General features: G+C 42.0%; 1 protein-coding gene across 2 annotated transcripts in view; it reads left to right on the plus strand.

Moving 5' to 3' along the window:
- The window catches only part of IGFBP7 (insulin-like growth factor binding protein 7), a 113972-nt gene that overhangs the window by 81785 nt on the left and 5195 nt on the right, over positions 1–26992 (plus strand). For both annotated transcript variants that reach the window (XM_006868041.1, XM_006868040.1), the window contains exon 2: positions 20254–20363. In XM_006868041.1, coding sequence (XP_006868103.1) covers positions 20254–20363 — 110 coding nt within the window. The remainder of the gene's footprint in view (positions 1–20253; positions 20364–26992) is intronic.

A 26992-nucleotide genomic window follows, 5' to 3' on the forward strand; every position in this document is an offset into this window, starting at 1 on the left:
CTTCTGGTTCTTGGAAAAAACTATTAAGATCCAATCTACTATTGAAACTACACACGCAGAAAAAACCTTTGCTTATTTCATGCAATGTAAAAGGAATTAACAACTCAATGGAAACGAACTCCAAAGAAAGAAAGCATGATTAATTACAGAAATATAGCAAACTCACTGCCATCGAGTCAATTCTATAGGACTTAGCAACCCTACAGGACAGGGTAGAACAGTTCCATAGGGTTTCCAAGACTATAAATCTGTAGGGGAGTAGACAGGGTCATCTTTCTCTTGCAGAGCAGCTGGTGGGTTTGAACCATTGACCTTATGGTTAGCAGCCCAATGCCTAACTTGCAGCACCGCCAGTATTCCTTGAAATATAACTGGTGGTGATGTTTATGTGCTGTAGAGTCGGTTCCGACTCATAGCCACCCTGGATAGGGTTTCCAAGGCTGTAAATCTTTACGGGAGCAGAAAGCCTCACCTTTCTCCTGCGGAACCACTAGTAGTTTCAAACTACTGACCTTGAGATTAACAGTTCATCTCGTAACTACTGTGTCACCAGAGCTACTACCTAGAATAGCCAAAGTACCAAGACAAAGATTTCTGGTCCTAGAAATACCAGTCAGAGCAGCAAAGCATGTTTTTGTGCCCCCAAAATTCCTTCTTCTTGGCTAACTACTCCCATGTGCATTGGCACAACTTTACCTCGTTTCTGCTTCTCATCACTCCCACCCACAAGTTGTCCTTCAGTCCAATAGCACAAGAACAGTTGACATCTCTAAATGATAAACACAAAATCCTTTTCAAAGCTCCCCTCATCCCTCACTAGATAACACTCCTACCATGGGAGTCAAAGTTGTTAGGTGCTATCAAGTTGATTGCAGCTCATAGCAGCCCTATGTCACAGAGTAGAGCTGCCCCATGGGGTTTTCTTGGCCGTAATCTTTACAGAAGCAGATTGCCAGACCTTTCTCCCGTGGAGCAGTCACATGGGTTCAAGCCACAAGTTTTCAACTGGAAGCTAAGCACTCAACAGTTGCCTCATCCAGGCTTGTCAGGTGACCAGAAACATCTCTATTTCTCTGATTTTCAGAGCAGTGACTTTTGGCACTTCTGAGCCTCACGGAACCATCTAACCTTGTCAAGCCCAGATTATTCACTGCACTCACATCTAGTGTGTGTGAATTTTCTCTCAGCACTCAGAGTTGTACTAGAACACTGAGTCAGTTGACAGGGTTGTACCCAGTTCACAGTTACACAGCTGTGAGTACCCAAGACACACATGCCCGTCCCAGGTGCTGTCAAGTCCATTGTGACTCATTCTGTTCTGACTCATGGCATCCTTATGTGTGTCAGAGTAGAATGTACTCCATAGGTTTTCAATGGCTGGTTTTTCAGAGTAGACGTCCAGGACTTTCTTCTGGAGGTACCTCTGGGTGAACTCAAACCTCCAAGCTTTTGGTTAGCAACTGCTTCCTTGTTAACCATTTCCCCCACCCAGGGACTCCTAGGTACACATAGAGAGGAAGAGGAGTATTCTGCTTCAACTTAAGCCTTAGGGACATCACTGGAAAAATACAGAAAATGGTAGAAGAGATGACAAACCCTACTAAGAAACTAGGAGAAAATCTGACAAAATTCCACAAAGAATAGCTAGACAAAGGATGGGACTTGGGATAAATAACTGAGCGCTTTCATCGAGTCTAGGGCTATTACAAGAGTCCAGAAAATAACCAGAGGGCACAAGCTGGAAAGGGGAAAAACACTGAGAAAGAACAGGGGAAGCTCAGTTACGCACGTCTGATGAATGTCTGGGACTGTCTGCCAAGGAGGCAGCTGGAACCATGAAAGTTCTAACTGAAAATGAGGCCTGAAGGGCAAAACATCACCAACTAAAGACTCCAGACGTAAGCTGAGCCGCCAGTTCCACAAAAGTCTGAAGAGGGCCATTTTCTCACATAACTGGTCCTATCATTTCATCCTGCTTGCACTCCTAAAACCAAACCACAGAAACAAGATATGAGCAAAAGGAAAGGGTGTCAGTTTAGTGACCCACAAATTCGGGACTCTGGACCCCATCTCTGTACAATGCAATTAAGGGTAGGAATTATTAGGACTGGCTCAGAGTAGGAACCAGCTATTTATTTTATGAAAATTGAAAATGGTACAGAAGGAGAATTGCTAAGACTGAGAACAGGAAACTCACAGCTTCTGACACAGGAGGGGAGCTAAGACACTGCCCACTCTCCATGTGGTTAATAGTTACATGAACAGTTAAGTGATGCTGCTGCTGTTAGAATGTCAGAGCCTTCTCACTGGCGTTTTCTCTCTTCCTCTTGAATATTTAACCACTCCAAGCAGTATTTGGCCTCTTACTCTCTGAAAGGACCCAGAAGCATTATTTCCTCAAATCTGTCTTCCTCATCTGAGCATCGCCTGCCCTGAAGCCACATTTTAATTGAGAGGTTCTATCTAAACTGCCAGACTCCTGCTGTGGTACTATAGGATAGGTACTGGACTGAGAACCACGAAGCTGGCAGTTCAAAACCACTAGCTACTCCTCAGACAGGGTCACTGTGAGTCGGAACCGACTCAACGGCACTGAACAACAACAATGATCTAAAATACCAGTTGCTGTCCACTCAGTCCTGACTCATGGTGACCTAAGATGTGTCAAAATAGACTTCAGATGTGTCAAAATAGGTTTTCAATGACTGATTTTTCAAAATGCTCCCAAGTTTGTCCTGGTGTGGCGCTGTAGGATAAGCACTGAACTACAAGGTCAGTTTGAATCACAAGGTCGGCAGCTCAAACTCACCAGCCACTTCTTGGAAACCCTATACAGGGTTGCTGTGAGTCGGAACCGTCCTGATGGCACTTAACAACAAGTGTGTCTGATCTGGATGAGATCCTGAGAACAGAGCCTCCTTGGGTGCCGTGCTCAGGGGCTGCAGGTTTCCCCCTAAGTTCCTGTCTGTCCAACTGCCTGTCATTTCTGAAGAGTTCTTTTGCAAGGTCCCTCCCTGGCTAAGGTTTGCCAGCTCCCATAACCTTCCAGAGTCTGAGCAAACCTCTGCTTGTTAACTCCTAGTCTGAGCAGGTGATCCTACTTTGCATAGCCAAATCCCTCAGGCTGCTTCCAGAGCCACCAGCCTGGCCAGAAGGATTTGCTGGGATTCGCACAGTCTAAATCTCTGTTTAGGGCAGAGTGGTGCTAAGGTCTTATCTTGTTTTCAGAGAGCTGAAGAACTGGGTGGCAGTCAGCTTTCTCCTGTTAAAAAACCTAGAGGGTTAGCTCTGGAGACCTAGGTTGTCTGAGTGGATAAGACACAGCGAACTTAGCCCATTGTTGTATCCTTGCAGAGCCTGCAGGGAGCTCAGGCTGCAGCCTTCATCTTTCCAAACTGTCATAGGGGCTTGGTTTAGCAAGTGCAGCACTCCTGAAGTTGAAAGGACCCTTGGCAGTCAGTCACATCCTCTCCCCACCTTCCCACCTCCGCCCCAGAGTTAGAGTTCAAGGGCACCCGTTTCTTTGGGACAGTCAGAGTCTATGGACTGAGACTAGTACTGAAGGTGGGGACTCCACCAAGTTCAGAAAGACCGTCCCTTACGTCCCTTTCTGGTGCCTGAGGATGCCCTGCCCTGTGTATGTAGGGAAGGGGAGTGGGTAGGCACTCAAAGAGAAAGCATCCATGTGAAACTCACTGGCCAGGTTTCTAGGAATACCTGATTCAGGAGTGACCATCCACATGATTTGGCAATAAGTACCTCCCTATGGAAACTTCCCCACCCAGTTCAGTGCTTGTGGAATAGGAAAGAATGACCCCAAAGTTTAATATGTTGGTGAGTCATAGTCCAGACAGAACAGGCCCATGAGATGTGGAAAAGGTATTTCTGAAGCTGTGTTAACATGAACAAGATACACCCACTTAACTGGGGAATTTCCCTTTAGGAACACTATATAGTGTCAGTGCTTCTGTGCACTCAAACTTAATAAAAAGCTAGCTCACCAATTTAACTTGTGTGAACATCAGCCAGTCTGGTATTATGATGGTAGTTTAGGTTCCCCAACCTCTACAGGAGCTTGACTGGATACCTTAGCTTATCCTTTGGCAATGTTGCAGACCAGAGTGATCTCTCCACCTTCCACTTCGGAACATACTTTTCAGTCTGTTATGGTTTTTCTGTACCTAATGCAGAAAGTTCCTCCAAGGAATGAACACAGACCTCATGAATCAGGATCACACCCTGGTTGTCAGACCCTTGATCAATTAATTCCTCATTTTTCTTCTTGTGGCAGGCCATACAAGGCAGGGGAAAATTATAAGAAAATTGCATTAAATCAAAGATTCATCTGTGTTCCTAGGTCAGTTCAAACTTACGGTGATCATTTTGAAACATTGCAAGGTTCACAAACATCACAGAAAGTCATCTGAATAGTCTGATGTCTAGTTCATTAAAAAAAAATATATCAATATGTTCTAGGAAGATTTTCAGCATCAAAGATTGAAGGCAAATGGGGTGTCTAATTACCTGGATGGTGTAGTTAGTTGCCACTGAGTTGCGTCCAGTGGAGATCTTATGCATAACACAATGAAATGTTGCTCGAACCTATGGTTGAAGCTATTGTTATAGCTCTTGTGGCAATTCATCCCCTTTTAGAAAATTTTGATTGTGATTTGAATGAACGTTGCCCAGATTACAATCCCCGCAGTCTAACATCACTTCCCCACTTTCTTCCTGTACTTGCTGTTCCTATTTGGCCTTCTTTCCTGTGCGTTCCTGCTTTATCCCTGGGCAAATGTTTCCCTGTGGATCTCTTCTAGTTGACTATTCTAAGGAGTACATATTGCCCTGGTGTTATTGGTCACTTTATTGCTGCTGAAAGATGAGCCACAGGGATGAGTTCAGTTCCAAGCCTGAAAGGTAAGTAAGGGACAGGATCTTGGGGTTTCCACCAGTCTTTCTCAGACCAGTACACCTGGTCTTTTTTATGACTTTGAGTTTTGTTCCATATTTTTCTCCCACTCTATCCAGGACCTTCTGTTGTGATCCCTTTCAGAGCAACCAGCCATGGTAGCTAGCTACCATCTAGTTCTTCTGGTCCCGGGGTCTTGGAGTCCTGGTGTGGCACTGTAGGATAGGTCCTGGACTGCTAACCACAAGGTCGGTGGTTCAAACCCACCAGAAGCTCCTCGAAACCCTATACATGGTCAATATGAGTTGGAACCAACTCAACAGGACTTAAAAACAACAGTTGTTTGATATAAACAATATCTTGTTTGATATATCAGATCATCTAAAAATGTAATAAATAGTACATCCTGATTTCAAAGATGAGCAAACAGAGCAAAGTTAAATAACTTGAGTAATATCATAGAATTCAGGAGTGTTAAAGCAGAATCCTGATTCTAAAGTTTATGCTTCAAGGTCACTCTAGTATACAGCCTCATCAGCATTTTGTTCTCCATCTGAATGTGTTACACTCCCTGAATCCCCCCACTCACATACCCCAGATGATGATAGCTAGAGAAAGAAGAAAGAGTTCTTACACATTTTTGCCTCCTGCAGTGTTTGGTAGGTCCCTATCATTATACACTATTGTTCTTTATTCATACTAAAGTATAAATGATTAACTGTGCTACCATGTTGTTGTTGTTATTAAGTGCTGTCGATCCGTTCCAACTCATAGCAATCCTATGCACAACGGAACGAAACACTGCCCGGTCCTGCGCCATCCAGACAGTTGTTATACTTGAGCCCACTGCTGCTGCCCTTGTGCCAATCCATCACATGTCTTCCTCTTTTTCACTGATTTCTCTACTTGGCTAAGCATGATGTCCTTCTCTAGGGACTGATCCATCTTGATAGTATATCTAAAGTATGAGCTTCTAAGGAACGTTCTGGCTGTACTTCTTCCAACACAGATTTGTTTGTTCTTCTGGCAGTCCATGATACTTTGAATAATTTTCTCCAACGTCATAACTCAATGCATCAATTCTTTTACGGTCTTCCTTATTCATTGTCTGACTTTCACATGCATATGAGGCTATTGAAAATATTATGGCTTGAGTCAGGCACACCTTAATACAATATTCTGGTGCTATTAGTCATAATGTTCTCATCTTCTGGCACTATATCTAACAATGTTCATTTGCTATTCTTAAGGTTTTCAGTGGCTAATCATTCAAAAACAGTCTGCCTCTCCTTCTCTCACTGGTTTGTCTTAGGCAGGAATCTTAACTGAAAACCTGTCCACCATGGGTGACCCTGCTGATATTTAAAATACCATAGCATAGCTTCCAGAATCACAGTAACATGCAAGCCACCACAGTATGACAATCTGATGGGTGGCTACTGTAGTCAGATGAATTTGCCTTGAACTAAAACTTTGAAATTAAATCTGGCCTGTGTAGTTTAAGATTTAGTACTCCCTTCTCCTTCCCTTGCTCCTCCACTGATACTCAAGACTGTGGCCTACTTTTCCCATCCCGAGATTCAGCTGCTAAATCACCCCACCTCAGAGAATTCCTGAAATGACCCGCATTGGCAGATGGCTCTGCTCCTTAATTAGCTGTACAGTTACTGCTTCCTCATATTTAATATCAGGAAGTTTCTACTTTTTTATCCCTCCCATTCTGGTAACCATCTTGGCCATAGTGCCTTCCTACTATTCTTTTCCCATTTGGTACTTTTGTTCCATGCTTTTCCCTTCAATGTGTTATCAGAATCAAATCTCAACTGAGAATGCTTGCCAAGTTGTCTTTATCTCCATATGTGGTAACTCAGCTCTTTCTCTAACTCCCTCCCCTTTCCCCATCCTCTTATTTGGTAAGAATGTGCATCCTTTGTTTGAGCTATTCTGGGACCCCAGTGTCAAGATGAGTGTGGTTAGAAAATCTGTAACTTGGAAAAGTCTCTAGACTCAGGTGTCTTCATAAGTATTCAGTGAGAGCCATGATGCAAATAAATATAACCTAGTATGGCCCCAGAAACTTTTGTTTTTGGTGTGAGAATGATCAATGATCCTCCCCTCAAACCGCCCCCCATCTCTACCCCTGCTCAATAGACCTACCCTTCTCATTTGGATTTGATTTAACTGATACATCTTGAAATAAATTTTCATTTCCTGATCGATCATCCATATCATTGGTTGGTGGATGAGGAGTACCTAAAAAAAATTAGTTAATGTAAAAGAAAGTCAAGAGGAGAATTAGAGAATATCGTAATGACTAATCCACCAACTGATAAATCAGAGGTAACTATAGGAGTCCTGGTGTGGTGCTGTGGGTTAATGCACCAGATTGAAAAGCATTTGAACTGCAAGGTCGGTGGTTCAAGCTCACCAGTCGCTCCTCGGAAACCCTATACAGCGTCGTTATGGGTCGGAACCAACTTGACAGCATTTAACAACAACGACATAACAAGTTGGGGAGTCCTGGTGTGGCGCTGTGGGTTAATGCATCAGACTGCAAAGCTGTTTGAACTGCAAGGTCCGTGGTTCAAGCTTACCAGCTGCTCTTCAGAAATCTTATATAGGGTTGCTATGAGTCGGAACCGATTCTACGGCACTTAACAAAAACAACATAACAACTTGGAGTCATGATGTGGTGCTGTAGGATCAGCACTGGACTGCTATCCACAAGGTCAGTAGTTCAAACCCACAAGCCTCTTCTCAGAAACCCTACACAGGGTCGCTATGAGTCAGAACCAACTAAAGAGTATTTAACAACATCAACAATGTAACACCACTTTAGTTAAGTAGCTTAATAGTGTGGGCACCTAGTGAGTTGTCAGGTCAGTAGCGGCTGTCTGCTCAGTTCTGTGTGATTAATCACGTTACATTGTTCATTATCCCCTACATACAGCAGGGGCTCTCCTTCCTTCCAGGAGCATGAAGCACATCTGATTCTAGAGTCTTTTTTTTTTTTTTCAGTTTAGACTCTATCAGGACACTGGCATTCTCAAAAAGCCCAGCAGGGGAAAGCATTAGAGAACAATGATAAGAACAAAGCTGTGTGGTACTAACCCTAAAGGCAACAGCATTTCAGAGAAGAAATGAGTGAGAAATGAAACTGTAAACAATGTCAAAGGGGAAGCCTGAGAGTGTCAAATAGGGTATAGGTACGAAATGAGAGGAGAGAGGACATTCCAAGTAGACAAGTGCATCAGCATAAGCAAAGGTTCTGGAAGTGGTAATGAGCACATAGTGGTGGGTGAGGAGAGGTGGCAACTGGGAACAGTGAGCGTGGTTAGGCAGACGTGAGAAAGAGGAGTGGATTGGTAGGGTTAAAATGGAAGAGAAGACATGGGGAAATGAAGAAGGCACAAAATTAAAAATATATGTTTGATTGTGATCTTGAAGGAAAGAAATTGACTACTGGGGAGAAGTTGATTTTTGCCCATTTCCTCAACTCTATGTTTAGCTTCCAAGTATTACCTCTTCAAACATCTTCTACAGAACTCTTTTAGATTAAAAAATTGTCTCCCGAGGTATTGACTGATACCTTTTGCTATGAACTAAGTTGTATCCCTCAATAGTATTTTCTCAATCCTAACCTCTATTTCTGTGGTTGTCAAAGACTTCATTTTGCTTGGGTCAACTATCAACATTCATGGAAGCGGCAATCAAGAAATCAAATGACGTATTGCATTTGGCAAATCTGCTGCACAAGACCTCTTTAAAGTTTTCAAGAGCAAAGATGTCAGTTTGAGGACCAAGGTGCTGCTGACCCAATCCAAGGTATTTTCAATAACCTCATATGCATGTAAATGTTGGACCATGAATAAGGAAGAATGTAGAAGAATTGATGCATTTGAGCTATAGTGTTGGAGGATATTAAAAGTACCAGGGACCACCAAAAGAACAAACCAATCTGTGTTGGAAGAAGTCTAGCCAGAATGCTCTTTGGAAGCCAGGATGGCCAGACTTCATCTTTCATACTTCAGACATATTATCAGGAGAGATCAGTCCCTGGAGAAGGATATCATATTTGGTAAAGTGGAGGGACGGAAAAAAGAGGAAGACCCCCAATGAGATGGATTAGCACAGTAGCAGCAATGGACTCAAGCTTAGCAACGATTGTGAGACTGGTGCAAGACCCGGCATAGGGTTGCTATAAGTTGGCACCAACGCCATGGCACCTAACAACAACAACTAACAACAATTTCTGTTGTTATAATCCTATAACAACAGGGAATGAGTTGTCTTGTTATGAGACAAAATTACTGTAGGATGTGTCCTAAGTTGATCTCTTTTGAGATATGAAAGAAATTAAACAAGCAAGCAGAGATGGGAAAAGATAGAGACCACTGCAACCTGAAGATCACCAAGGATCCATGGAACAAGGACCTTCTGCTAGAACCCGCACCCTGAATTCACACTTCTAGCTGCCTAAACTATGAGAAAATGAATTTGTTTGTTGAAGTCACCCACTTGTAATGCATCTGTTTAAGTTGTTGTTATGTGCCATGGAGTCGGTTCCAACTCATAGCGACCCGGTACAGGGTTTCCAAGGCTATAAATCTTTACGGGAGCAGAAAGCCTCATCTTTCTCCCACGGAACAGCTGGTCATTTCGAACTGCTGACCCTGAGGTTAGCAGCCCAATTTGTAATCACTATGCTACCAGAGCTCCTTTCTGTTAAAGTAGCACTAGCTAAATAAGAGACCTTTATAAACTCCCCCTGTTTTTACCCTGTGAGAGTGAGCCACACATATTGCATTTATCTAGGTGAGGAGATGTATTACATTGATTTGTGGGAAAGGAGCGCTCCAGAGCCAGGCAGTGGAAGCACAGATCTTTGTGGATGTTGGAAATGCCTCTGCCATGCTCTAGGACACGTTCATGATACACTAACTTCCCAACCCAAGGAGAAGAGTCTCAGACGTGCCCTGGCTCCTTCTTCTGTAGAAATGGGCAAGTGGCTCGTCAAAGTCTCTGTAAGTGGTGAACAAGAACCTAGAGCCAAGGGTTCTGTCCCTAAGGGTCCATTGTCTTTTTTTTTTTTTTTTTTTTCTGTAATAGTAATAGAAAGGACATTTCAGGTCATGTCTAGGGAGTGCTTTGTGCTCTGTAAGAAACTAGGAAGTTATTCACATTCTTCTTTTATATTATCCCTGTGCTTTTTATGTTGTTTTTTAGAACTGTTGAGTTGGTTGCAACTCATAGCAACCTGATGTACAACCAAACGAAACACTGCCTGGTCCTGTTCCAACATTTCATTGCTGCTGCCACTCTGTCAATCCATGTCTTTGGGGTCCTCCTCTTTTTCTGATGACCCTCCACTTTACCAAGCATGATGTCCATCTCCAGGGACTTATCCTTCCTGATAATATGTCCAAAGTATGAGACACAAAGTCTCACCATCCAGGCTTCTAAGCAGCGTTCTGGCTGTACTTCTTCCAACAGAGATGTATTTTTTTCTTATGGCAGCCAATGGTATTTTTAATAGCCTTCTCCAACATCGTAACTCAAATGCATCAGTTCTTCTATGGTCTTCCTTATTCACTGTTCAACTTTCATTTGCATATGAAGCTATTGAAAATACCATGGTTTGGTCATTTCAACTCGGTACTCTCTCTTGAGCTATGTGAAACATCATCTTGAGTAAATTGCAGATAAAATTCAAAATAATTCAATTTCAAGATCTTCTTCTCATGACATACTATGTTTTTTTTTGAGGCTCACCCTTTAAAGTCTTTTTAGAACCAAGTCACAATATTCTAAATTCAAATACATCCATCCACAATTCTTAAAACTTCATTTAGCATTCATTCATTCATCTTAGCATCTGGTTATCTTTCCTTCATTTCTTCTTCTTCTCCTACACTTTCTCCCTTTTCTTTTTTCTTCTTCCTCTTCCCCCTCAAGAGGATTTTAAAAGACTGTCCCATAAGGTCACTGAGTAAGGAGGGAGGGCAGGGATAAATTAAGCTGACTAGCCAAAAATGTCTGCCTTTGAGCATTGTGCTCTTTTAAGAACCATCTACATGGGACCCAAGTGACAACAGCAGTTTGAAGAACAATTTAACAGGGATCTTAAAGGGCAGCGAGTTTATGTCAGTGAGGGAGGAACCACTCAGAGAAGGAGGATGAGAATGGGTGCACCATTCAAAAAATGTAGTAATGTCACTGAATTGTGCATGTAGAAATAGTTGAATTGGTATATGTCCTCAGTAGCAACAGCAAAATAAAATTTTAAAAGGAAAAGAAATTGAATGAGAATGAACTGGGTTGCGAATGGTAAGAGAGAGAAAAAAAGTTTAGTTTGGGGACAGTCGTCTGAGACAGAAAATATTATGGCTGGTTTGACATGGAGGAAGCTTAGCGGTGAACTGTCTGGGGTTTCCAAGGGTGGGTAACGGGGAGAGGAAGCAGTAAAGAGTCGGTCATTCTCTGCACAGGATGTTTGCTAGACAGGTGTTTAAGCAGCCTGAAGTGCTTGCTGGAAAAAAACACAAATAAATAAATAACCAAGCCAATCCTGGTGTTTATAGAGATACATCCAAATATTCTATGACTTGTTTAAAATGGAATCCAAATGATACTATTTAGATGCGTTTGACCCTGGGGACTGATTTTGAGCTTTCTGCCTAAGAATCAGCTCAGAGTGAACTAAATTTCTTTTATTCTTAAAAAAACAGAAATAAATTCTGGATCTGTTTGACCCTGCAAGAAAGGCAAAGACAAAAGATATGGAAGTTATTTGATAAAGAGCCATTGAGCTGAATCCCCATCCTGTATTTTTCTGTAAAGAAATGGTAGAACATAACTTTCAGGAACTGAATTATGTTACAGATGGGGAACTAGGAAACTGCCTATAAATGAAATATGCAGGATAGTGACCCTTAAAGTGGGAAGAAGGAAAACAGTGGTGTTGGGCTTGCTATCCTACCAGTCTGGGCAAATTTCAACATCTCGTCTCTTCAGACAAGTCTTGTCTGCTTGATACTCTGTGGGCCATACTAAGTTACCCCCTTACACTTTCTTACCATGTAGCATCACTGATCTTTCTATATTGCTTTGTTCTGCCCTTTTCAACAGTTTCCTCGTGCTCTCTGTTTATTCTTTTTTTGTTGTTGTTGTTTTTTGCAGGGGGTGGGTGAGTGGGTGGGTAAGGTTGGGTAGGAATAAAGAATTGTTAGGATTATGGCTAGGTCTAAGCAAGGCCTAGGATTTCATTTAGTTATGATTAGGACTAGGATTTATGTTGAGGGCAGGGGCCAGGCTAGGGCTAGGATTAAGGCTTGGTCTAGTTTTTGTGTTATAGTTAAGTTTTGTTTTGTTTTTTTCTTGAAATCTATTTTATTTCTCCTTCATTTGGATATTTTGTAACTACATTATTATTTTTATTTACTATATTTTTGTTGTTGTTGCAAACTGTTATCTCTGGTTCCCTATTTTCAGTCTTCTAGGTTTGTTTTCCTTTGAATACTTCCGTATCTGGATTGAGTTCTGTGTGATGTTGTCTCAGGTTGTTCTCTGCTATTGCTGGTTCTCTGTCCAAAACACTCCCTTTATTTTTTTTTGTAAGGTTGTTCTCATTTTTAATTTTAATTTTTAAAATTAAAAATTTAAAATACTTTTAATTTCTGTTTATCTGGAGATGTCTTAATTTCACCATCATATTTATGGGCAATTTTGCTAGGCATATGATTCTTGGTTGGCAGTCTTTCTTGCAGAGTTTTCTATATGTCATCCCATTGTCTTCTTGCCTGCACGGTTTCTGCTGAGAAATCAGAGCTTAGTCTTATTAGTTCTCCTTTGTAGGTAACGTTTTGTTTTTCCTGAGCTGCTCTTAGGATTTTTCTTACTTGTCTTTGATTTTGAAAAGTTTGATTATAGTATGTCATGGTGATTTGTGGGTCTGTCCTGTTTGCAGTTGGTTTAACTTCTTGAATGGCTGCCTTCTCATTTTTTATGATATTAGGAATGTTTTCTTACAGCAACTCTTGGACAACTTTCTCTATGGTTTTATTTGTCCCTTACTGTTCTAGAATTCCAATCACATGTAAGTTATTCCTATTGATAGTATCCCACATAAATCTTGGGCTTTCTTTGTTTTTGTTTTTAATTGTTCCTCTCAAAGATGAGTATTGAGAGATTTGTCTTTAAACTCGCTGATTTGACCTTCCATTCAATTCTACTTCTTTGCTCTTAAATATACAATCTATTTCTGAAGTCTTAGTATTAATATTCTGGCTTACTAATTGCTGTTTTTGTATGCTTTCCAATTTTTCATCCATTTTGTTAGTTTGTTCTTGTATTATTTTCCTGAATTCTTCCTTGCTTTCATCAATCTTTTTCTCAAGTCATTGAAAGTACCTAAATAGCATTCTTTTAAATTCCTTATCAAATAGATCTGATTCAATTTCTGGTATTATATTTTCTGACTCTGCATTTTGGTCACTGTCTTGGTTCTTTGTGTAAGCTAAAACTGTCTATTTTCTCTGAGACATGTGGTGTCATTGTGTTTGTAGTTTGATGGTTGCATGTTGGTGTGTTCTCAGGCACTCGTCACCTGTCTCCTGGTGAATATGCTGTCTAAACACAGTTCTCAGTTCGCTGTTTGACTAGCATAATTCAGGGCAAGTTCATACATCCCTGGAGAGACCCTTGCCAGAGGCTGCAGAGGAGGGGGCGCCACTGGCCACTGTGGCAGGACTGACCATGTCCTAGCTACTAGGAAGGCAAGAGAACAAGAGAGGACTGCACTCCCATTGTCTCCACATGCAGCTGATCCTGTACCTGCAGGCCGCAGTATCATGGGCAGCTGCTTGCAAAAAGCTCAAAATGGCCACACCACTACGTGCCATCTGGTAGCCCCATTTTTCTTCTCTCTTGCTGCTTCTGTTCATCTTCCTCTTCCCATCAACATTCAGTCCACCTCTCTGTCTTCTTCTGAACTCAGTGTTCCAGAAGCACCGTCTGATTCCACCACCACTATTTTTGTTGCAGACGTGTGCCTCCTTCCTCTCTGTGTATTCGGATAAGATTTTCAGACTAGGTGTGTAGCAAAGAAAGGTCAAAGCATTATTAGTAAGTAGATAAGGCAGTTGGTCCGGGCACTGCACAAAGTGAATGGGAAGCATATAGAACCCCTATGGATTCCAACCTATGAAATCAGGTTGAAGGCCACTTGCCTCTACCAACACGAGGGGGATGGTCAGTCACATGAATATCAGTCTAATCATTTATTTTTCTAATTTTCCTTCACAAGATACCATGTTTCAGAACTTAAAGGTTGTTCTGTAGGTATCATTTTCTAATTTAGAGATTGTTTATTAAACTTTTCATTGCGTCAGTGAACCCAACATTTGTTTAAAGACTTTTGAAATGGCCGAAGATTTTGTAAAATGTTGGACAGCAAAATGTACCTGAGGGTTCCTCCTCTGTCTTTCCAGCCCACTACCCAACAAGAGTCAGCAAGTGATGCAGACTCCTGTGGTGTAGAAATGTTGTAAGACTCAGGGTTACCCTAGTAACAAGGTTGACAAGAGTCAGCAAGTGATACAGACTCCTGTGGTGTAGAAATGTTGTAAGACTCAGGGTTACCCTAGTAACAAGGTTAACAAAATCATTTATATTCTTAGAATGGTCCAAATGTTGACCTAGCCCATTCAACTAAGGTTTTATCTGCATTTCAAGGGTTGAGAGAAAGAGATCATTCAAATCACAGCACGATTTATCATACTCTTAAACCTTGTAGTTGTTGTTGTTAGGTGCCATTGAGTTGGTACCAATTCATAGCGACCCTATACACAACAGAACAAAACACTGCCTGGTCGTGGGCCAATCTTGCAATTATTGCCACCTTGAGCCCATTGATGCTGCCACTTTGCCAATCCATCTCACTGGGGGTCTTCCTCTTTTTCTCTGACCCTCCACCTTACCAAACATGGTATCCTTCTCCAGCAATATGTCTGAAGTATGAGAGACAAAGTTTGGCCATCCTGGCCTCCAAGGAGCACTCTGGCTGCACTTCTTCCAACACAGATCTGTTGGTTCTTTTGGCAGCCCATGGCACTTTCAATAGTCTCTTCCAATACCATAACTCAAAAGCATCAATTCTTCTATGGTCTTCCTTATTCACTATCCAGCTTCTGCATGCATTTGAGGTTATTGAAAATACCATTGCTTGGGTCAGGTTGTTGTTGTTGTTAAGGGCCGTCGAGTCGGTTCCGACCCATAGCGACCCTGTATAGGGTCTCTGAGGCTGTAAATCTTTACAGGAGCAGAAAGCCTCATCTTTCTCCTGTGGAGTAGCTGGTAATTTCGAACTGCTGACCTTGCGGTTCATAGCCCGATTTGTAACCACTATGCTACCAGAGCTCCTGTGGGTCAGGTACACCTTAGGAAATTGTTCTAATTCAAAGCATTCATGGACATAAGTGTTTTTAAAGACTTCTTATACCTCTGGAGTACAGTGTCTCCATACAATAAGCACTGGACTGTGAACCGTGGTTCAAGCCCACCAGCCACTCTGTGGGGCAAAGATGAGCCTTTCTGCTCCCACAAAGCCTCAGAAACCTTATACAGGGTCACTATGAGTTGAAGCCAACTTGATGGCACTTGACAACAATGCACCTCCTGGAATACAATGTTTCTTGGATTAAGAAGAAAATTGGAGTAAGAAAGATATAATGGATTTGCCCTCTATTTGCTTTAAAGTTAATAGTTAATTTCTAAATTATACTATGATTATTGGTGCAAGAATAGACACATAGACCAATGGAACAGAAGAGAGAATCCAGAAATAGACCCAAATGTATAGGTTTAATGGATTTACCAAAAAGCATAGCAAAAGGGTAGTCCTTTCAACACATGGTGCTGAAGGAATAGAATATCCTTTGGGGGGAAATTAATCTTCACCTCTACTAATAGCATACATAAAAATTAATTCAAGATGGATCACAAACCTAAATATAAAAGGTAAAACCATAAAGATTGTAGAAGAAAACCTAAATGTTCTCTAGAGCCCTGGGCTGGACAAAAAAATTCTTAAATAGGACATAAAAAGCTCTAATCATAAGCAATTTGGTTAATTGGGCTATATTAAAATATTTTAATAGGGGGTGCTGTTAAACTGTTGTCAGGTCAGCTCCTGACTCACGGCAACTCCACGAACAGTGGAATCAGATCATTTCTCAGACAGTTTTCATTGGCTCATTTTCACAAGTAGATCCCCAGGCCTGTCTTTTTAGTCTGTCTTGGTCTGGTAACTCTGCTGAAACCTGTTCAACCGATAACAACACAAAGCCTTCCCTGACTGCTGGATGGTGTCAGTCCATGAGCTGCATGTTAGTGTTGGGAGGCGCCACCCAGTCAGTTCCCACTCATAGCATAGTGACCCTACGCACAGCAGAACGAAGCACCACTGTCTGGTCTTGCAACATTCTCACAATTGTTGTTGCGCTGGAGTCCAATGCTACTCTGCCACTGTGCCAATTCATCTCATTGGGGGTCTTCCTCTCTTACACTGACCCACTGACTTTACCAAGCATTATGTCCTTCTGCAGGCACTGGTCCCTCCTGATAATATGTCTGAAGTGTGAGAGACGAAGTCTTGCCATCTTTGCTTCTGGGGAGCACTCTGGCTGTACTTCTTCCAACACTGATTAGTTTGTTCTCCTGGCAAGTTCATGGTACCTTTAATACTCTTCTTCAACACTGTAACTCAAATGCATCAATGAGATGCATGGAAGATGAGTGCTCCACAGAACCACTACTGCTTCTCCATATTAAAATTAAACACATCTATTTTTAAATTATGAAATAAGAAAAATGCAGTTTGTCTTTAAGACATCAGACAGAAAATCAGACTGGAATTCATCCATGTGCACTTCAGAATCTACTTCCTGGGGATAGTCTGATAACCTACCTGCACAACTAGAAGGAAATGGAGGCAGGTTAAAATTAGAGATCTTTTGTAAGACCAAGCCCTCACATCCTCACAATGAAAACATCTTGCATTCCTTGTGTGGTTTTGATGTGTAAGAGGCAGCTTTGTTCTCAAGCCCTTCCAAATCTTTGAACACTGGTGCATTCTTCACAGAACAATCTGTAGATATTCCCTGAGCTTTGAGGTCAACCTGCCAAGTTCATGTGTGGGAAGAAGGACAGAGCAGCACGGGAGCCCAACAAGAGGTAGATAAAAGTAGCTCAAAGTACAGCCGGATCCAGTTATGCAGTAACCAAGCCCTGGGGGTCACAGAACCATTGAGGAAACCTGGGATGGAGCAAGGCCCCACCCGGCCCTTAGCTGGGTCCTGTATTGGTACATCCAGACCAGGAAATGTCTGAGACAAAGCCAGAAACAGACAGAACTACAGCACAGCTATGTTCACACAAACACACTGTGACTGAACTGTCAAGACCCCTGGCTAAGATCTATGCTTTTTATTTGGACCTATGGTTTGAAGGGAAGGAAGCATGAAATATATTTAGAGCTTCCAAAACTTTGATTGTTTTGTACATTCTTATAAAGGGAAAAAATAAAAATACCCTGAAGGATTAAAAAAAAAAAAAAAAGTCTGCTTCTGATATTTGAGATGAGTGGGAAACTCTTGTATGCTGGGGTCATTTCCTTTCTGATTTAAGAAATTAATCGTGCACTGGAAATAGCCTGTTGCAAAAGGAGGGACTTTGTGTCCTGGAATGCTGATTAAGCCAGAAAATTTTCCAGGCCCAAAGGGGAAATTATCTCTTTCCCAGGACTCTGATGCATGATGTCCCTGCAGTAGATAATATGAGGCCCAAGGAACCAAGGCAGCAGAGTTCTGAAATTGAAAAGGTATAATTAACCCCGACAGTCAAAAAATAGTTGTTGTATATTAAATCAGGGCAAAGTTGGGCTCTGTCCTTGGGTGCTGAGGCCCCCGTGTGAGCCAAGTTCGCAGATCTACTGTATACTGTTCAAGTCTCTCTAAATGCTCCTGGTAACTGAAACCTGCTGCTCAGAATTCGTGGAAGTGAAATAGCAATTAAACCAGCCCTTTGCCAGCAAGTCAGTTCCAACTCCTAGTGACCTTAAAGGATAGAGTAGAACTTCCCCTAAGGTTTTCAAGGTAGTAAATCTTTATGGAAGCAGATTGCCACATCTTTCTCCTGCAGAGTATCTAGTAGCTTCGAACCATTAACCTTTTGGTTAATAACCTAGTGCTTAACCATTGCATCACCAGAGCTCCCTGAAATCCTAATTACCACCCACCAAAAAGTATCTACCACCCATCAGTTTGTCATACTGTGGTGATTTCTGTGTTGCTTTGATGATAGAAGCTATGCTCCTGATATTTCAAATAACAGACAGCTACCCATGGTGGATGGGTTTCAGCAAGGCAGATTAGGAAGACAAGCCTGATGATTTACTTCCCAAAATTAAGATATTGCTCAAGATAGACTGCCATCATAGAGAAGAACATCATGGTTGGTAATGTAGAGGTTCAGCAGAGATGAACACTCCTTCCAGGAGATGGGTTGCCACTATCACTACAGCAATGGACTCAAACATACCAGTGGTTAGGAAGATGGTTCAGGACTGGGCAGTGTTTTATTCTGTAGTACCCAGGGCCTAAGCTCACTTGACAACAACTAACAACAAAGAATAGATAGGTGTGCCCATCTCTTCTAGAGCAGATGTTGGGGAGCTGGCCTCTCACAGAAAGGCATAGCAGATGGGCCCACGTTCTTTCAGCATACTTGGGTTGTCAAAGTGTGGTGTTTCAGAGCTGAGCCATAAATCCTCTCTCTGCTGCTTGAGTTCATCAGTTCTGGGTAATGTGTAAAGACTTCAAGTCCTGATACTTTCTGTTAATATCTTATTTGGCTATTTTTCACCCCTCAATTGATTAGAGCAAGGATCTGCAAGCTTCTTCTGTAATAAGCCAGATAATGACTATCTTAAGCCGTACAGTGTCAGACACAACTGCTTTACCCTGCCATTGTGACACAAAAGAAGTCAGAGACAATGCATCATATGAGTGTGGCATCTTCCCATAAAGTTATAATTTATGAACATTGAGATTATAATTTCATATTATTTTACATGACCTTGTTGTAATTATTTGTTTCAACCATTTACAAACATACAGCCATTCTTCATTCACGGGCCATATGAAAATAAGATGGCAGAGCAGATTTGGCTCATAGGCTGTAATTTGCCAAACCCAAGATGAAACGGTGGACATAAGAGTTGATTCCAGCTCGTGGGGACCCCATTTGTGTCTGGCTAGAACTGTGCTCATAGGATTTTCAATGGCTCGGATCTTATGGAAGTACATCTCCAGGTCTTCCTTCCCAGGTGACTCTGGGTGGGCTCAAGCCTCCAACCTTTCTGTTGGCAGCTGAGCACATAACAATTTGTCCCACTCAGGGACTCCTGAACCCAGGTCTAGAAAAGACACTTGCCACCGTCACTGATTCCAGAGTTTGGGAGTAGGGACAGGGAGGTATCAGTCTGGCCTTGCCCTGTTTGGTCCAGTACCTGGTGACTCTATTCAGGCAGTACCCCTCTTTGACAAGGGCCCCTGTGAGGGATCTAGACACTGAGAACCCTGGGAAAGAGACCTCCCCTTGAAGACCCTGCTCACACAGAGTAGGTCTGTCATTGCTCCTTCTGGGGCCTTCCTTCTGCCACTTTCTTTGATGCCCAGGATTTCATGACCCTCTCAGTCCCCTAGGTTACATGGCACTTTCCTTCCCCCACTTCAAAGATACTGTCTTGGCCTTAGCATCATCAGCTTGTCAGTCTTCGCTTCTACACTTCCTGAAGTAGGGATATAACAATTCCCTCCCTGATAAAGAAAGTAGAGTCAAATCTCTCTTTAAGGTTTTTTTCTTTCATTACTAAGTAATAGCTGTTTGTTGCTTGACCCAAAATAGAAATACTGGTAAACCAAAGAACAATTTTTAAAAAATGTGAAACTAAAATTCTGCAATATTAATGGGAAAATTCCAGATAATGCAAAACAGCTGGTGAATTAAAACTCATTTGAACATGGTTTGGGGGAGAGGAGAATTTTATAAACAACATATTTTTCTTCCTAACTGTTTTTGTTTGGGTATTTAGATTTATGCAGCCCAAAGCGTAGAAGAAAATCATGACAGTAGCAGGGAGAAACCAGTCTGGTCTTTGACATTTGCTTCAAACAATTCACAGAAGGGATGACTTCATAAACATAATCAAACACTGACTTCCTAGGATGCTGGGCAGTGTTGAGACTGTTTCATGGATGGTGTTGGCTTTGTGCCCTCTCGTGTAGGTCCTTCCATCGTGACACCCCCAAAGGACATCTGGAACGTCACTGGAGCCCAGGTGTACTTAAGCTGTGAGGTCATTGGAATCCCAACCCCTGTCCTCATCTGGAACAAGGTCGGTGGCCTGACAGACTCCTTTCTTAAAATCCTCCCCCTGCTCCTTCGCCTGCTGCTCCTCAAAGTTGAACTGTTGTGGGCACTCTAAGAGACACCTCTCCTTCAATCTCTTGAACATTTTTACCAGCCTGAAAAATAGTCCCCATTTCTGTGATTTTCTGTCAACTATAACCTTGCAGAAACCTTCTGAATTGATAGAACTAAAACGCTGAAGACTCAAACCCAGCCTCTGAGTGAGTGTACACATGTGTGGGTAAGTACACGTGTGTGAGCATGTGTCCATGCATGTGTGTCTGCTTGTGCATTTGTGCATGCATACCATATTTGTGCTTGCATGTGTACACACAAGTGTGTGTGTGTCCCCAATGTAGACAGTAGAATAGTGGTTAAGGGTGAATTCCTTGCCAAAGTGGCGGACACTATTGGCATTTGTGGCCAGATGATTCATCTTTGTGAGAGGCTGTCCTGTGCATTGTGGGATATTCAGCAGCATCTAAGACATCTATCCATTAGATGCCAGTTAACACCTATCCCACCTCCACTGTTGTGATAATCAAAAAGCCTCCAGACAATGCCAAAAGTCTGTAGATGGAGAAAAATGTCTCCAGCTGAGAATCACTGCTCTAAGCCTCTTTCATCCTCTGTACAGTAAAAGTGGTGGTGGTGTGCTGTGGAGTCAGTTCCAACTCATAGCAACCCTGAATAGGGTTTCTGAAGCTGTAAATCTCTATCGGATCAGAAAGTCTCATGTTTCTCCTGTGGAACAGCTGGTAGTTTCAAACTGCTGACCTTGAGGTTAGCAGCCCAACTCGAAACCACTGCATTACCAGAGCTCCTTATACAAGAAAAGTAGCATCTAATTATTACAAAGAGTAAACGGAGGCAGTGCAGTTCAAATCATTTGACTCTTTGCCAAAAGTTAGCACTCAGTAGCTAATAGCTACAGTCCCTGGGAGATTTTCCCTTTGAGTAGCATTATCTAGTGACATTATCTTCATGTTTGAAGGACAACATTTTCTCAGCATGACTATAGAAGGGAAAAGAAAACTCATTTGCCAGATCAAATAACACCTCCCAATTATACAATACATTATTGTACATTTTTGTCCTTCTTCTACATTTTGACTCATTTAAGTCTCAGAAAAATCCTATGAAGTACCAATTATCACCCTCATTCTTTCAAAGAGCAACAGTACAATGGATGTATGTACTGAAGTATCACAATCAGAATTAAGCACCAATTTTTGAATTCCAAAAAAAAAAAATCTCATAAATCTTGTGTCAAAAAAAGGAAGAAAACTGGGAAAGTTGGCATAAGTCAGATGGCATAAATGGACACTCCATTTCAGCTGGTTTAGAACCCCAGCAAGTCCCAAGATGGATGACAATGGTCTTTGACTATTTTCTTGCTTCATGTCTGTGACCAAAGGAGCATTTTGGAACTCTGGGGTTCGGGGCTCCTGTAGTCAGGAATTGCTCTGTTGCAAATTGTAAAGCCTTATTTCAAACTAGTTTAAGGAGAAAAACCAACAAAAAACGGGTTGACTCTAACTTCAAGGACAACTGGATTCAGGAACACAGTATCTTCAGGATTGGTTTCATTTTCTTTTTTACTCTAGAAATCTTCCTCCACACAGTGAACAAACAGTATTGTTACTGGCCACTCCAGGCTGACATTATTTCACAGCTTGAAGATTCCAGAGGAAAGAAAGGTCTTCCCTTCTCTGTGGCAATGCACAAAACCCACTGAGGGGCTCTGACCCAGGTAGGGTCACCTGCCACACTCTGGCTTCCTTGCACAACTGCTGAAATTGGCACCCCCATGAGGACACCTGTAGGAATGCAGTTAGAGCAATACCTGGGGGTGGGCAGAGATACCCCTGGTTATCCAACCACAATCCTCTTCACTAAAATCTCTGCTAAGTGAGCAGTGAAGAGCCAAAATGCAGCCCATGAAACAGAAAGCTGCTGATGTTCTTCATTGCTTATTTGGAAGCTACGGCTTTGTTCAGGGAGGGCGGAGGAAGCAGAGGGACGTTTCCAAGGAATACCCATAAAAGACCTTGCTGCTGTTCCCTAGAGATATTTACACAATGAAAAGCAGGGGGGTGAGGGGGGGGAACAAAGGGGGAGGGAGGGCAAAGTGTCCCAAGACATGTGACCTTACTGACAAATTTTGGCAGAGAATAACTTCTTCAGTCCTTGCTCTGCTCTACCGCAGCTGAAGAACACACATACCCAGGGGCTTACTCAGCCTTGGGAATCTTTGCCTATCAGCTTTTGGGACTGTATGGGGCAGATCCCTTGGGCTTCCGTAAGTGTTTGTTCTCAGGACTGCTCAAAAGCAGCAGACCTGTATCCCCGTCAAATCTGAGACTCCAACTGGGGTCAGGGACTAGAAAGAAGTACATGTGCCAGAAACAAGCCAACACCCAACAAACCAATAACCTATAAAGAATCCAAGAGCAACATTTTGAAATGAGGAAATAAACTGAAATCACTACACTAACCTTGTTGCTATTGTTGTTAAGTGTTGTAGAGTCAGTTCCAACCCATAGCAACTGTGTAGAGTTTCCAAGGAGTGGTGGGTTTGAACTGCTGACCTTGAGGTCCAGCACAATATCATGCAGCATCACACCAGGAATCCACATTCACCTTAACCCCGGTTAAGTCAGAAATGAGGATTGCTGACCTAGCCACAGAGGGCTAGAGCTGAGAGTGAAGCATCCAGCTGATATGAAGTGGGGGAAAATGCTCAAGAATGCTCAAACTTGCAGATAGTACCCATTTGACCTAGCTTGGATGGTTTGATGCTCAGAGCTCGAATAGAGGAAGATAAAGAAATTTGATAAAGGAAGCAAATGTAAATTGCTACAATTTGATGAACTTGACCTAGACTTACGGATGTAGTAGCTCAAAATACTAACCAAAAGGGAAGGAGTCTTCTCATCAAGATCAAGCCTATCCCCTCTGTACACAGGGTTGATAGGGATGGGCAACTTAGATACTGGCTACCTAAAATGGGGTGGCGGAGGGGGATGCTACAAAGGAACAAAATGGTTGGCTTACAAGTTTTCAAGAGAGAGTTTAGTTTCAGAGTGTGATTTGGAAGGTAGAATCATCCCCACTGAATAGTTTTCATCCTGTCTAGACAGGTCTGGTGAAAGGAGATGGGGATGAGATTCTTATGATTCAGTAGTGAGTAATTGTTATCATGATTAATTGTGACTGTCACAACTGTAAAAGTAGAAGTTTTGTAACAAAAAGTGGGGAGTAGTTAATGTTACATTCCAGGAACAGAGAACCTTAGGACCATCAAGGAGAAGAGCACGAGCAGAACATGGGATCCTAACCAGAGAAGCAGCGACACCAGAGATGGAGGCAGAGATGAGGACATGAAGAGATAGAGCAGCTGAGGACTCTAGAGTCATGGAAAGAGAAAGGCTGTGTGTGTTGCTTCCAGCTGGGAGGCAGGCTTGCAGAATGTGCCCTTTGATCATTTTAAATGATTATATATTCCTGAGTGCTTTTGTGTCAAAAACATCAAAAAAAAAAAAACCCAGGGGGAATAGAAGCAAATACTGTTAAATGATGAAGCATAGAGGCGATTGTAATTATTACCATGAAACACAACACGATACGATGAGTGCAAAACCGATGTTCTCCCATGAAAACTATCACTCAATTCACACTAAAAGCTTTTTTAAAAAAGATACAACCTGAAACAAAAAGAAATGGGGATTGCTAGAAAGACAAAACACCTACGCTTCCTTCCAGACGTTGAGATGTCTCCGAGACTGACAGGTTCTCTATCCAATCCTTTCTTCTCCTGCCTGAGCGTTTGCTTACTTTAGGACTTTCACGACCTTTAAGAGTATGTTTTTTAATTAAAAGAGTAAGTGATGATGGTAATAAAGAAAAACCATCCAAAGAAAGACTAAGAATTAAAATCGTTCCCACTTCCCTTCCATTCCCTGGATAAGCAAGCACTGTGAACCACTCTGGTTTCTCTTTCCATTCCCTCCTTCTTCATGCCCAAACATACACAAATACTTATCTCCACATACGAGAAATGGAGCAGGTAACAGCCGGGGTATCAGGTGCAGATTACTCCGACACTTGTTCTTCATGAACATCGATCCCTTCTGGACTGTTCCCCAGGAGCTACGTAGCATTTCAAATATGGATGTTCATAGTTTATTAAAGCATTCCCGTATTATTCTGTTGTGCCAAATTTTCACCATCTTAAGCAATGTTACATTAAACATCAAAGGACACAGACCCTTTATACTAATGCTTTCATTTCTATAAGATCGATTCTCCCAAAAGTGACATGACTAAGTCAAAAGCTTTTAGCATTCAGAGATATTATCAATAGGCATTTCCTTCTCAACAGATTGCAGCAATTCATGCTTACCCACAGTGCACTGCTAGCACTTCCCTGATCCTCACCAGCACTAAATAGTCCCATTCTTGTGAGTTTTTATTGATCTGTTGGTGAAAAACAGTATCACATTATTGTTTTAATTCCCCTAGCTACAAAGACACTGTAAGAAACAAGCCAGAGCACAGTAGTCATTCTAGGAAATGAAAGGAGGTGGGGGAAATTAGAATTGTTAGCTACCGTCATGTGTATGGAAGAGAACTCCTCCATAGGGTTTTTTTATTTCTGTTTATTTAGTTGTGTTCTTTATAGAAGGAGCCGGAGCAGCACAATGGTTATGTGCCTGCTAAATGAAAGGTGGGTAATTTGAACCCACTTAGCTGATCCACAGGAGAAACAACCTGGCATTCTCTTACCAAAAAGATTACATCCAAGAAATCAGGCTGTACAGGGAGGAGTCCAAGCGGTCAATACTGTTATATATACAACAACAGTGATCTACAGGGTAGATACATGAACAGATACACTGGCTAAACAGGTTTGGGAGGGAGAGTGGCCATATACCCACAAGCAAAGGGTTAACAGAGGATACTTGTACCTGGGTATTTACCTTTGCTGCAAACACATCTGTGCCAGTTAAAGTTTTTTGTCAACTTGGTTGAGCCCACAATCTCAGTGGTTTAGCAGTTTAGATGTAGTTATCACCTCTATGATGAGAGAATGAGTTTACTGGAACATTTAGTTGTGCTCATGAGGAACCTGTATATAAACCAAGAGGTAGTTATTTGAACAAAACATGGGAACACCCAATGGTTTAAAATTAGGAAAGGGTGTGCCAAGGTTATAACCTTTCACCATATTTACTCAATCTGTATACTGAATAATCTGTGAAGCTGGATTATATGGAGAAAAATGTGGCATCAGGATTGGAGGAAGACTCATTAACAACCTGTGATATGCAGATGATACAACCTTGCTTGCTGAAAGTGAACAGTACTTAAAATACTTACCGATAAAGATCAAAGACCACTGCCCTCAGTATGAGTTGCACCTCAATGTAAAAAAACAAAAATCCTCAGCATGGGACCAATAAACAGCATTATGATAGATAGAAAAAAGATTGAAATTGTCAAAGACTTCATTTTGCTTAGCTCAACCATCAACACTCATGGAAGCAACAGTCAAGAAATCAAATGTCATATTGCATTGAGCAATTCTGTTGCACAGACCTCTTTAAAGTTGAACAGCAAAGATGTCAGTTTGAAGACTAAGTTGTGTCTGATTCAATAACCTCATATTCATTATGAAAGTTGGACAGTGAATAAGGAAGACCAAAGAAGAATTGATGCAATAGAGTTTTGGAGGAGAATATTGAAAGTACCATGGACTGCCAAAGAATAAACCAGTCTGTGTTGAAAGAAGTACAGCTGATATGCTCCTTAGAAGTCAGGATGGCCAGATTTCATCGCTCAGTTGCTATGGGTCAGTACCAACTTGATGGCACCTAACAACAACAAAACCTCCTAAACTGTGTGAGAATAAAATTTTCTTTGTTGAGGTTATCCACTTGTGGTATTTTCTGTTGTAGCAGCAGCACTAGACAGTATCTATGAATGTGGTGAAGCATACAGGGTTGAACATTAAGAAAACTTCTTAGATGTTATCAAACACCTTGAGAGAATGAGTTGCTGGGCCTAGAGGCTTAGAACCATAGTCTCAAGGGACACTATAGTCAATTGGCAGAACATAATGGCGCTGTGAGTTAACGCGCTGGGCTGCGAAGTCAGTTTGAACGGCAATGTTGGCGGTTCAAGCTCACCAGCCACTCCTCAGAAATCCTATACAGGGTTGCTATGGGTTAGATCTGACTTGACGGTACTTACCAACAACAAGCCACAAAGACAGTGTTCTACATCCTACTTTTGTGAGTGGAGACTGGGATTTTAAAAGCTCATGTGCTGCCATCTAATAAGGTCCAACTATTGGTCTCTCCCTGTGCAGAGGAAAGAGTAAGAGAAATTGAAGACACTTGGAGTCAGTTAGTTCAGTGGACTAACTGAACACGTGAACATCTGTTTCCACAACCCTGAGACCCGGAGAAGTAGACGGTGCCGCTACTACTTCCAACTGTTCTGAAAGGGATCACGTTAGAAAGCACTGGATATAGTGGGAGAAAATATGGAACAAAACTCCAAAGTATAAAAAACACTAGGCTTGCTGGTCAGAAAGAGACTGGAGGAACC

The sequence above is a fragment of the Chrysochloris asiatica genome, unplaced genomic scaffold (assembly GCF_000296735.1).
Source record: "Chrysochloris asiatica unplaced genomic scaffold, ChrAsi1.0 scaffold00115, whole genome shotgun sequence".
Taxonomy (NCBI): domain Eukaryota; kingdom Metazoa; phylum Chordata; class Mammalia; order Afrosoricida; family Chrysochloridae; genus Chrysochloris; species Chrysochloris asiatica.